This window comes from Musca vetustissima, unplaced genomic scaffold (genome assembly GCF_032173495.1).
Source record: "Musca vetustissima isolate MV318-11 ecotype Yass unplaced genomic scaffold, APGP_CSIRO_Mvet_v1 utg103117, whole genome shotgun sequence".
Taxonomy (NCBI): Eukaryota; Metazoa; Arthropoda; class Insecta; order Diptera; family Muscidae; genus Musca; species Musca vetustissima.
In genome coordinates, this window is record NW_026883355.1 from 11,396 (window position 1) to 24,595 (window position 13,200).

Sequence of the window (13,200 nt, forward strand, 5' to 3'; positions counted from 1 at the left end):
CGGTGACCGCGGCATGTACTTTCCATCGTCAGTTAATACATAAGACTAAGCAACTGTTTTGATATCTATATCAGAAATGAGTCAGCTGCTATGTTGATATGCTAAAAATAGGGGTTTTCATTGAACATTATTTGTATACGAAGTTGGACAGCCAATGTGGCATATAAAAACAAAAATTTTTTACTGATAGCTAAATTCCATTTTATTTAAAAAAGCGTCACTAATTACTTAATACCAACATAATTTATGGATATTTAAAATAATATTTACTACAACAACTAACACTCCGAATAATAGGAATTCCAAGTATTTGATTGCGTTTGTGTAGTTTGGCTTGCATATACTTTTGTATTGAAAACAAAATGCAAGCCAAACTACAAAAACACGAATACAAGTATACACAGAGCTACATATATTGACTACCAAATAATATCGAAGTTTTTTGTAGGTGTTTGTTGCTAGTGTTTTTTTTTTTATGAGAATCTCAAGTAGTAATTAGCATTGTTTACAAAACAAAACACAAAGAGAATCGAATGAGAGATTTTCTAAAAAACAAGAACTTCTTCGACCGCTTACTGAAATATGATGAAGTATAAAAAAGGTCACCACTTCGATTGATATATACAGAAATTGTTTAGATTTCAAACAGCAATCATCCAAAGAAAACCAATTCAAAAAAATGCGTGCCTTTATTGTAAGTTGAAATTTTAAGGATAGTGGTCACAAAACGGATACTAATAAATGGTGCTTATTTTCCTAGGTATTATGCTTAGTGGCTGTAGCCTGTGCCGACAAATTGGGTTATAACTACCAACCCGTTGGACACTCCGACAGTGGATTATCTTTCACCCCAGGTTCTTCCAACAGTGGATCATTCATTGCTCCCGGAGCTATTGGCGGTGGTAGTGCTAGCGTTGTTGCTCCCGCCTATGCTCCCGTTGCTGAATTGGAAAAGGAATTCTACACATTCTCTGCCCCCGAAGGTGAATTCAATGATCCCCATGACGCTGAACGTGTTGCTGGTAGCTTGAAGAAGGGAATTCGTGTTGTCTTTATTAAGGGACCCGAAAACAATGGTTTGGAAGATGCTGCCTTGGCTTTGGCCAAACAAGCTGCCCAACAACAAACTGCCATCTATGTGCTCAACAAACAAACCGATCTCGGTGAATTGGCTAACAAACTTAACCAATTGGGTGCCAATAACAACCAGAAACCCGAAGTTCACTTCGTCAAGTACCGTACCCCTGAAGATGCTGCTAATGCCCAACGTGCCATCCAAAGCCAATACGATTCTTTGGGCGGTTCATCTCACAGTGTTAATGGTGGTGTTGCTCCAGTGTTGAACTTTGCTTCTCAACCAGCTGTTCGTACTGCTACAGCTCAAACTCCCCAGAATGTTTATTTGCCATCATCGGTTTTCCGTCATTGAATTCGTTTTAAATAGGAATTGTTGTTGAAATTGATTGTTAAAAATGTAGTTATAAGATAAGTATATAAATTAAAAAAAAAAAAATATTATTCTGTATTTGTTACTTCTTCTTCATATATGATTCAAAAGCATTGTTTTCTGTTTGCTTACTTGGGATGACGGGTATAATATTGTGCTCTTATATGTTGGATATATTATTATATAAAAATATTTGTAGAAAATATGATTTTATATAGAGAAGCTCTTTCAGAAGAACAGGGACCTTCCACGGGACTTCTAGATTTTTAAAAATATGAAAGTCTATATATAGGTCTTATATATTCAGAGGCCTTGCAGATGTCTTTTATGCAGGTCGGCAGGTATTCTATATATAGAGGATGATGATGAAATTTCTTGGTGTATACAGAAGCCTGTAATTTAATTAACTTTACCTTTCACAGCACCCATATAAAAGCATTACAGTGAAAATGTCTTTAATTTCAGCCAGCCCGAGCTTTACGACATATTTTATACCCTCCACCATAGTGTAGAGGGTATATTAATTTTGTCATTCCGTTTGTAACTCATCGAAATATTCATTTCCCACCCTATAAAGTATATATATTCTTAATCAGACAAAATTCTAAGACGATCTAGACATGTCCGTCCGTCGGTCCGTCTGTTGTAATCACGCTATCTTCTGAAGGAATTTAGATAGGGTGCTGAAATTTTGCATAGGTTTGTCTTTTTTCTGCAGGCAGGTCAAGTTCGAAAATGGGATATATCGGTCCATGTTTAGGCATGACTCCCATATAACAGTTCCCCCAATATTCGGTATTTCGGTGTTCTTGAGCGGGTTTTTTAACCGAATACGCTGAAATTTGGTACATTGAGTTCTTATTGGGTACTAAATGTCTCCACAAAAATTATAAATATAGGTCCACCTTTTCTGGTAGCCCCCATTTACCCGTACCTCCTAATTTTCAGTATTTTGGGGGTTTAGATAGTATTTTTCCACCGAATGGAGTCTAGGACCAATTTCTCGTTTAATATATACATACAAAATCCAACATGCAGGTCATTTTTAAAAACAATGTCTTCTATAAAAAATAAAAGTTATGTAAAAGATCTCCTAGGATCTTTTATAGACTAAAGATACTCTTCAGATTTAATTTTTAATAGATTCAAGACCTTATACATGTCTTATAAATATTAGAATCGTCTGTAAATTGTCTATATGAAATCGAACTTCTGCAGTTTTGCTATAAAAGTCTTAATAGGTCTTCTGCATACAGAACACCTTCGATAAACAAGAGGTATTACAAATATAGACGATCTTCTTTGTGTCTTCTATATGCAGAAATCCTACTAGAGCTTTAGATTTTATTAAATAAAGGCATATAGCTTGTATACATAAGCGAATTCAGGTCGATACCGTATTAAGTATTCAGAGAATACTTTATTTATTATGTAAGTATGGATATACTATTTATATTGATCTGCTATACATATAAGGTCGTATGTTGTTCTAATAACTATAAAACGGCTTATAGTTATTCCACTACTTTCCGTTATAAAAAAATGAATTTTTAATTTTTTTTTTTAATTTATTTTAAAGCTATATATTTTAACAAGAATCAACAACAAAACATCAGTCTTTCTTTGGTATTTCTAAGTTTCTTAGTGACGGAAAACCGATGATGGCAAATAAGCATTCTGGGGAGTTTGAGCTGTGGCAGTACGAACAGCTGGTTGAGATGCAAAGTTCAAAACTGGAGCAACACCACCATTAACACTGTGAGATGGACCGGCCAAGGAATCGTATTGGCTTTGGATGGCACGTTGGGCGTTGGCAGCATCTTCAGGGGTACGATATTTGACAAAGTGAACTTCGGGTTTCTGGTTGTTGTTGGCACCCAATTGGTTAAGTTTGTTGGCCAATTCACCGAGATCGGTTTGTTTGTTGAGCACATAGATGGCAGTTTGTTGTTGGGCAGCTTGTTTGGCCAAAGCCAAGGCAGCATCTTCCAAACCATTGTTTTCGGGTCCTTTAATGAAGACAACACGAAGACCCTTCTTCAAGCTACCAGCAACACGTTCAGCGGCATGGGGATCATTGAATTCACCTTCGGGGGCAGAGAATGTGTAGAATTCCTTTTCCAATTCAGCAACGGGAGCAATGGCGGGAGCAACAACGCTAGCACTACCACCGCCAATAGCTCCGGGAGCGATGAATGATCCACTGTTGGAAGAACCTGGGGTAAAAGATAATCCACTGTCGGAGTGTCCAACGGGTTGGTAGTTATAACCCAATTTATCGGCACAGGCTACAGCCACTAAGCATAAGACCTATGAAAAAAATACAATTTATTATTATCTACCTTTTATGAACCACCATTAAAATTCGGACTTACAATGAAGGCACGCATTTTTGATTTGGTTTTCTTTCGATGTCTGCTGTTTGAAATCTAAACAATTTCTGTATATATCAATCGAAGTGGTGACCTTTTTTATACTTCATCGTATTTCAGTAAGCGGACGAAGAAGTTCTTGTCTTTTTTAGAAAATCTCTTATTCGGTTCTCTTTGTGTTTTGTTTTGTAAACATTGCTAATTACTTCTTTAGATTCTCATAAGCAAAAAACACCAGCAACAAACACCTACAAAAAACTTCGATTTTATTTGGTAGTCAATATATGTAGTTCTGTGTATACATGTATAGGTGTTTTTGTAGTTTGGCTTGCATTTTGTTTTCAATACAAAACTAAATGCAAACCAAACTACACAAACACAATTAAAAACTTGGTAGTTCTTGGTGTGGTAGTTGTTGTTGTATATATTATTTAAAATATCCATAAATTATGTTGGTATTAAATAATTAGCGGCGCTTTTTTAAATGAAATGGAATTTAGCTATCATTAAAATATTTTTATTTTTATATGCCACATTGACTGTCTCACTTCGTAAAAATAAAAACCCTCTTTTTAAAATATCGACATACCAGCTGTGTCATTTCTGATATAGATATCAAAACAGTTGATTAGTCTTATGTATTGGCTGACGATGGAAAGTACCGTCACGAATTCTTAGTGTCGTGATATTTTTGTATACCCTTCACAATGTGAATCAATATAGTCAAGGATGAATCAATCTAGATTGGAACCAGGTGCAGCTTTAATTATATATCGATGGTCGACATTTTTCATGAATATCGGCATCAAGTTTGACATCTATATTTTTTCGTGATGATGGTCAGGTGAACAGTGGCAAAGGCTTTTTAAATACCTTTATAACATTTTGAATTTTCTCGGTGGAGGGGATCTGGCTTACAAATAATCGTGTATTTGTGTGAAAATAATTAAATTGTGATTCAATGGTGGATGTGGTGGAGGAGACTGGGTCAGCGTCGGCATCGGGGCACGTTCGTCAGTGGCGTTTTCGTATATCATTAGTTTTTTATCAATAGGTGTCGAATATCAAAATAAGAAATATCAATGTAAGAAAGTACCTTTGGAGTAGATTCGGCATTTAAGGTGATCTACATTCGGACATTGTGCCATATTATTTCCTTAAAATGTTTTTGGGGCTGTCTTTAAAAGTAATCCATTAATATGATTCGAAATTACACATATAAGACCAAAAGTGCTTCTATTGACGAATATAGAATTTTAAAAATATATTTCTGATGGGGTGTGAAAATAGAAAATATAGCCTTAAAAGTGCCTTAAAAATGGCGAAGCTACTACTTTTATAGGTAAGCCAGCTTAATCCCTTTCTTATTATTTTTAATAAAATAAAAAGAACAAGATTTTTTTTTAAAGTAGGTTATGGTCACATTGATTACTTTCGGGAAAGGCAGAAAAGACTACAGGTTCGGATTTAGCCACAAACCCTCATCAGTTCTCTTAGTTTCTTGCTTGGGATATGGTCCCAATTTTGTTACGTCCACAACGTCAAGCCTAAGTACTTCTAAGAACGCTCTGTTTGAGAATTCTTTAAAAGTCTCTCTCAAAACTTTATAATTTAGTATAAGAAGAAAATAACCACAAACTATACCCTTCAACACACTGTGGTACAGGGTATTATTTTTTGTGCATATGTTTGTAACAGGCAAAAGGAAACGAGATAGACCTATAGTTCCTTTATGCATGTCCGTCCGTCGGTCTGTCCGTCTATCCATATTAAATTGTAAACAAAGTACTGGTCGGATTTTTGATTCGGATTGGATGAAATTTGGCACAGCTGATTTATTTGGCCCAAGAAACCCCTATTGAAATTGGGAAAAATCGGTTCAGATTTAGATATAGCTCCAATATATATTTTCGTCCGATTTTATGTAAATGATGCACCTAACTCCCAATATTTGTCCGATAGGGACAAAATTTTGCACAGCGCACTTAATCAGATCCATACATATGTATGCAAAGTTTTGTCCGGTTTTAGGTGAATGATGCACCAAACTCCCGATATTAGTCCGATTGGGACAACATTTTACACAGCGAACTGAATCAGGACGAGACTGATGTCTGCGTAGTTTTGTTTAAATCGGTTCAGATTTAGATATAGCTCCCATATATTTCGTCTGATTTTTTGTGAATGATGCACTGATTTAGCTCCAGAGCGACGTCTGCGAAGTTTTGTTAAAATTAGTGCAGATTTAGCTATAGCTCCCATATAGAGTTTCGTCCGATTTGTTTGAATGATACACGAAACTCCTAATATTTGTCCAATGGAGACAAAATTTTGCCCAGAATACTGAATCAGGTTCAGATTGATGTCTGCGAAATTTATTAAAATCGGTTCAGATTTAGATATAGCTCCCATATATAGTTTCCGATTTTATGATGCACCAAACTCCCAATATTTGTCCGATTGGGACAAAATTCTGCACATGATACTCAATTAGGTCCAGACTGATGTCTGCGAAGTTTTGTTTTAATCGGTTCAGATTTAGATATAGCTCCCATATAGAGTTTCGTCCGATTTTTTGTCAATGATGCACCAAACTCCCAATATTTGTCCGATTGAGCAAAATTTTGCTTAGCGAATCAATTGTGGAAAATATGATGTGTGATAAGATTTGTTGAAATCGCTTGAGATTTTGATATAGGTCTTATATATTTTTTCGGTCGATTTTATGTAAATGATGCACCGAAGGGCTTATGTTTGTTCGATTTATCTGGCAGAGGGTATTAAATTGAATATAGAGTGATAACAAAAAACAAATGGTGTATGCAACGGTAGCTCAATTAGGTCCATGTTTTTATATGTAGCTCCCATACATAATTTTACTCGATTTCATACAAATGGTATACCAAAGAATCCAAGTCTGCCCGTTTGACCAGCAAATTTTTTATTGATTTCAGAATTTTTTTTTATTGGTTCAAATATCTATCTAGATAGCACATTTAATTTCGCCTGATTCCATCACAATGGTTCTCCAATGATTCTATGTCTGTTCTATCTACAGGTTATTGTAGATATTAACATCTGTTGTATATACCCAAAGTGGTGAAGGGTATCATATAGTCGGCCCCGTCCGACTATTACACTTTCCTTACTGTTTTTTTTTAAGGTAATTATTTCGAAATCGGAATAGCCGTAATGATAGAGACGGAGCTTAATGTTGTAATACAAAATGACCTAGTATATGACGAATGGGATATATTCGTATTTACCAATTATCAATTCCAATATAAATCTCCCATCGTACTTGGTGATATATGCAAACCCAAAGCATTTGATTATATTATATTTTATTTTTTAACAATTCTAATTTTTAACACTAATCAACAACAATACATCAGTCTTTCTTTGGTATTTCCTATTTCTTAGTGACGGAAAACCGACGATGGCAAATAAGCATTCTGGGGAGTTTGAGCTGTAGCAGTACGAACAGCTGACTGAGAAGCAAAGTTCAAAACGGGAGCAACACCGCCATTAACACTGTGAGATGAACCGCCCAAAGAATCGTATTGGCTTTGGATGGCACGTTGGGCATTGGCGGCATCTTCAGGGGTACGGTACTTGACGAAGTGTACTTCGGGTTTCTGGTTGTTGTTGGCACCCAATTGGTTAAGTTTGTTGGCCAATTCACCGAGATCCGTTTGTTTGTTGAGCACATAGATGGCAGTTTGTTGTTGGGCAGCTTGTTTGGCCAAAGCCAAAGCGGCATCTTCCAAACCATTGTTTTCGGGTCCCTTGATGAAGACAACACGAAGACCCTTCTTCAAGCTACCAGCAACACGTTCAGCGGCATAAGGATCATTGAATTCACCTTCGGGGGCAGAGAACGTGTAGAATTCCTTTTCCAATTCAGCAACAGGAGCATAGGTGGGAGCAACAACGCTGGCACTACCACCGCCAATAGCTCCGGGAGCGATGAATGATCCACTGTTGGTAGAGCCTGGGGTGAAAGATAATCCACTGTCGGAGTGTCCAACGGGTTGGTAGTTATAACCCAATTTGTCGGCACAGGTTACAGCCACTAAGCATAAAACCTATGAAATTAACACACTTTATTAGTATCCGTTTTGTAACCACTCCTGTTATCTTTTCAACTTACAATAAAAGCACGCATTTTTTGGATTGGTTTTCTTTGGATGATTGCTGATTGAAATATAGACAAGTTGTGTACATATTAATCTATGTGGCGACCTTTTTTATACATCATCATATTTGATTAAAATTGCAGAGAAGTTCTTGTTTTTTTTTAGAAAATCTCTTTTTCAGTTCTCTGGTTGTTTAGTAAACATTGTTTTTTTTTTTTAATTTTTAGATTCATATAAACAAAAACCAGCTACAAATACCTACAAAACTGCGATATTAGTTTTCAGTCAATACACATAGTATTGTCTCCACATGCATATGTATTTGTGTATTTTGCATGCGTTTCAATCTAAACTGTGAATGTCCAATCATTGGAATTTCTTTTGTTTAGAGCGGTAGTTGCTGTTATTAGCATTAGTATATATTATATTAAATATCCATAAATTATGGTGGTAATTATTAAGTGGCGGCATTTTATGAAATTATATGGAATGTTGGGATATTTTCGTTTTAACTACAACATTGACTGGTTCATTTAATATACAAATATTGTGTCGTAAAATATACTATTTTTAGATTATCGGCATAACATTTAACTCTACTCAGATATAGACATCTAAATTTGTGGCAATAAAAATGTACTGCTGACGGACATCAACACACTATTTGCTCCATATTTACAATGTCGTTCTATGGACGGTAAAAGGTGCAGCACTAACATAAAATCGGGCGAAAATATATATGGAAGCTATATCTACATCTAAGCTTATTTCAACAAAATTTTATACAAGCCTCAATGTGGTTCGCTTTAAAAGTTTTCGTCTCAATCGGACAGACATTTGGACTGTGGGCAATTAGTGTCAATATGTACCTTAATTTGAACCATGGATTTATTTTGGATTAAATAAGTGAGCTATATCAAATTTCATCGTTTCGTAGATTAAAATTTTACAATGACAGACGGGCGAACATGCATAAATTGACTCAGAAACTGATTCTATGCATATCCTCAAAAGGACCAATGGTTTTATTTCGTTTCCTTTTTGAATGTCTCAAACTGATCCACAAAGACCCTGTACCAAAGTGTGGTGAAGGGTATAAAAACGGTAAGTTCGGCTTTTACAATGAGTTGAAAATACAAAACATTTAAAATTCTTTGGAACTTTTATAAGAATTTATGCCGTGGAATTATGAAAACGAAGAACAAAGTTGGGAAATTGGACTACAATCTTGAACACACCGAAAACGATGTAACACTTTTATTTTCTGTGAAGAGATTGCTTACTAGAGTTCTAGTTAAAAAATGGGGAATATAACAACATAGGTACCTATATTTACAATTTTAGGCAGGAACATTTGCAACCCAATGAATACCCAAAATATCAATTTAATCGAAAAACTAGTTAAAAATCCTCATAATAGCAAATAATGTGAGATGGCTGCTACCTCGAGAGGTAGGTCAATATTAACTCTTTGTGCCCTAAATTTTTTTCCGTGACAATAGAACGATTTTATGTGCACTAATTTAAGGCAACTGTCCTAAATATAATTTGAACAAAATTTGACGTCGCTACATCCTTGCATTCAGATGATACAGTACATCCTTTTTGGAAATTAAAAGTCCAATAACAAGAAAACCAAATGCAAAATCGATTGAAAATCATTTTAAATTATTCTCTATATATTTTTAAAAGAATCAAAAATAATTCTGACGGCAGAATTCGTACAATTCGAACACGAAACGATTTAAATATTTTTGACTGTATACAGAAATTAGTATTGTACACATTTTTGAACTCTACTCTATATTGAAAATTCCACAAACTACTGATATTATGAAATACTATATGTAGGCTATACTAATAATGAAAATACTTAAGAGGAAGATTTGCTACCCGATGATAATCTAAAACATTTGTATGAAAATGTAGCAAAAATCCCCAACATAACTTTATACCTTAAGCAGCAATGTTTGCGCAATATTCCACAGCTAAAAGTCGGACGGGCCGACTATATGATTCCTTTCACCACTAACTAGAGATCAAATTGTGTACAATATTCTGTAGATAGTCTCTTCTATCTACAACTTCGGGAAACCATTGAAATGGAATCGGGCGAAATAAAATTTGTGTTCAACATAGATATTTGAACCAATAACAAAGTAAAACCCGTAAGGAAAGTAGTAAAGTCGGACTGGACTATATGATACCCTTTACCACTTTGGGTATACTGTACATATGTACCTTTACAATTGCATGTCAATGTTCCTTCGAAGTAATATACTCATGTCTTTCTGCAACCTATGATACATTTAGTTTCATTCGGGGCAGATTTAGAGTCGTCTGCGTACCATGGGTCAAATTTATGGAAAACGATTTATAGCAAAATTGAAGCTATGACTGCATCTGCAACAATTTTAATAAAACGCAATAACGTCATTCAAGTCTCAAATTGATACGTTGTTCAAAACTTCGTGTTACTCGGACAAATATTAGGAGTTTGGTGCATCATTTATGTAAAATCAGACGAATATATATGTGTGTATATGTAGGAGCTATATCGGAATCTAAACCGATTTTTCCAAAACTTACAAAGCATCATTCTAGACTCAATTCAGCACGCTATGCCATATTTCGTGCAGATCGAAGGATATATAGGGGCTTTGGTGAACTATTTACATAAAACCGGACGAAAATATATATGGGAGCTATATCTAACTCTGAACCGATTTTCACTAAACTTAACACACATCACTCTAGACTTCATTCAGTACGCTATACCAAATTTCGTGCAAATCGAAGGATATATAAGAAATTTTGTGCACGATTTACATAAAATCGGACGAAAAAATATATGGGAGCTATATATAAATCTGAACCGATTTTCACGAATCTTAACACTCATCGTTCTAGACTTAATTCAGTACGATATGCCAAATTTCGTGCAAATCGAAAGGTATATAGTTACTTTGGTGCACCATTTACTTTATATCGGACGAACACATATATATGGGAGCTATATCTAAATCTGAACCGACTTTGTCCCAATTTCAATAGGGTTCGTCCCTGGGCTAAATAAATGAGCTGTGCCAAATTTCATCCAATTCGACTCAAAAGTACGATCTGTACTTTGTTTAAAATTGAACATGGACAGACAGACGGACGGACATGCATAAATCGACTCAGAAAGTGGTTCTATGCATTTTCTCTATAGGAACCATGTGTCTATCTCGTTTCCTTTTGCCTGTTACAAACATATGCACAAATACATAATATCCTGTACCACAGTCTGGTGAGGGGTATAAAAAGTAAGGTACAATGAACTTTTTTCTACGAAACATAAAGGACCAAGTCTACAGCAAACTGCACGGGGTTTATTCTTTACTTAACCAATTTATTCCAAAATCTCAAATTTTGAAAAACTAAGGCATATATGATGATATATATGTTGATACATGGACTATTGTATCTCTACCCTTCACCATAGTATGGAGGGTATATTAATTTTGTCATTCTGTTAGTAACACAAAATATTCTTTTCCGACCCTATAAAGTATATATATTTTTGATCAGGGTAAAATTCTAATACGATCGAGCCATGTCCGTTCGTCTGTTCTGAAGGAATTGATATAGATAGCCAAAAGTCGTATTTTGTCTGCAGGCAGGTCAAGTTCGAAGATGGGCTATAAGGGTCCACGTTAAGGCATAGCCTCCATATAAGGGTACCGCCCAATTTTCGATATTTTTGGGTTCTTGAGCACGCTTTTCATTTAAATTCTCTGAAGTTTAGTACATTGAGTTCTTTGTGAGTACCAAATGTCTCCACTAAAAATTATAAATATCGGTCAATTTTATTTGGTAGCCCCATATAACGGTACACAACAATTAAAGGTATTTTGGGGATTCTAAGCGCGTTTTTAAATCGAATTCGCTAAAATTTGGTACAATTTTTTCGAGTAACCCCCATATAAGTGCACCCTCAATTTTCGGTATTTTGGGGTCTTGTGCGCGGCTTTCAACCGAATTCGCTGCAATTTGGTACATTCGGTTCTTTTTGGGTACCAAATGATTCAACTACAAATTATAAATTGTGATAAAAAAACTCGAACCTGTCGATAATGAAATATATCGGCCAGCATTTAGGCATCTCCCCCATATGAGACACAATACGAAAATATTGGGTTCAAAATTGACATATGTCGGTCACTAATTAGGCGTAGCCCTCATATAATTATTACCCTAAATATTCGCTAATTCCTACACTATGCAATCTAAACTGCAGTAGTTTGAGGATTGTATATTCACCATGCGTCCTTAGTATCAGTCCACGTTTTTGTGTTTTCATTAAAAATTGCTGAAATTTGGATTTGGTGTACACAATGGTTTACATAAACCGGTTTGTAGAATTGTTTACTTTTTGGTATGTTCCCTATATTATCATTTCAAGTATCTGTTACTATACCTATGGTGAAGGGTATCCAAAGTTCGGCCCGGGCGAACTTAACGCCTTTTTCACTTGTTACTTTTCATAGCTTTATTTATGGCATGAAGGGGGACCAACAACTATGGAACATTTTCTTCATTTTGTTTTAAACTCAATAAACTTCAAAAGTGGCATTTACTGAAATACTGTGTAATTTAATATAACACCTTCTTATGGAAAAAACTTCTGACCCATTTTTGAAAACTTCCCTTTTTCACTGTTTCTGGGTTGGTGAATGTTCCAAAATTTTTTGGGTGGTGTGCAATTATCTTGTCGGGGCGTTTCTTTGAAATCTGCCTATTTCATTGACACTACTTATAACTGTTGACTGAAATCATAAGTTATTGCTGTATGTATTCAAAGTGAGTCAGATGTTATGTTTTGTTTGGTAGGCTAAAAATAGTATTTTTGAATTAATAAATATTTTAATAAACCACAATATTATCTGCCGCATTACTAATTTTGTGGTTCACAAGACATAAATAAATAAATTCCATTTTTTAAATATTTCCCGCTACTTATTAAACACCGCCATAAGTTATGAATATTTAATATAAAACACAAAACGAATATTATTACGAGAAACTGCCGCCGCCCTGAACAATAGAAATTCCAATGATTACCATTGAGCAGATGATCTTCACATTATGTTTTGAAAATCAAGTTAGGTTATACAAATACTACTGCACCGCCGATTCATCTGTATTAAATGGCAAAATTCTTGCAGAATTTCTATGTATGGGTGGATTATCATGATAACCT

General features: G+C 35.1%; 3 protein-coding genes across 3 annotated transcripts; 1 reads left to right on the forward strand and 2 right to left on the reverse strand.

Moving 5' to 3' along the window:
- Positions 1–679: 679 nt before the first annotated feature.
- On the forward strand, positions 680–1,429 carry LOC133330217 (uncharacterized). Its single transcript, XM_061538681.1, has 2 exons — positions 680–694; positions 761–1,429. The coding sequence occupies exons 1-2, from the start codon at positions 680–682 to the stop codon at positions 1,427–1,429; spliced, it is 684 nt and encodes a 227-aa protein (XP_061394665.1).
- Positions 1,430–3,088: 1,659 nt separating this feature from the next.
- Positions 3,089–3,837, reverse strand: LOC133330218 (uncharacterized). The gene is made up of 2 exons (XM_061538682.1): positions 3,823–3,837; positions 3,089–3,757 (listed from the first exon to the last, which is right to left on the reverse strand). The coding sequence occupies exons 1-2, from the start codon at positions 3,835–3,837 to the stop codon at positions 3,089–3,091; spliced, it is 684 nt and encodes a 227-aa protein (XP_061394666.1).
- A 3,401-nt stretch (positions 3,838–7,238) lies between these two features.
- LOC133330219 (uncharacterized) lies at positions 7,239–7,987 on the reverse strand. The gene is made up of 2 exons (XM_061538683.1): positions 7,973–7,987; positions 7,239–7,907 (listed from the first exon to the last, which is right to left on the reverse strand). Exons 1-2 carry the CDS (start codon positions 7,985–7,987, stop codon positions 7,239–7,241), a joined length of 684 nt encoding a protein of 227 aa, XP_061394667.1.
- Positions 7,988–13,200: the final 5,213 nt, after the last annotated feature.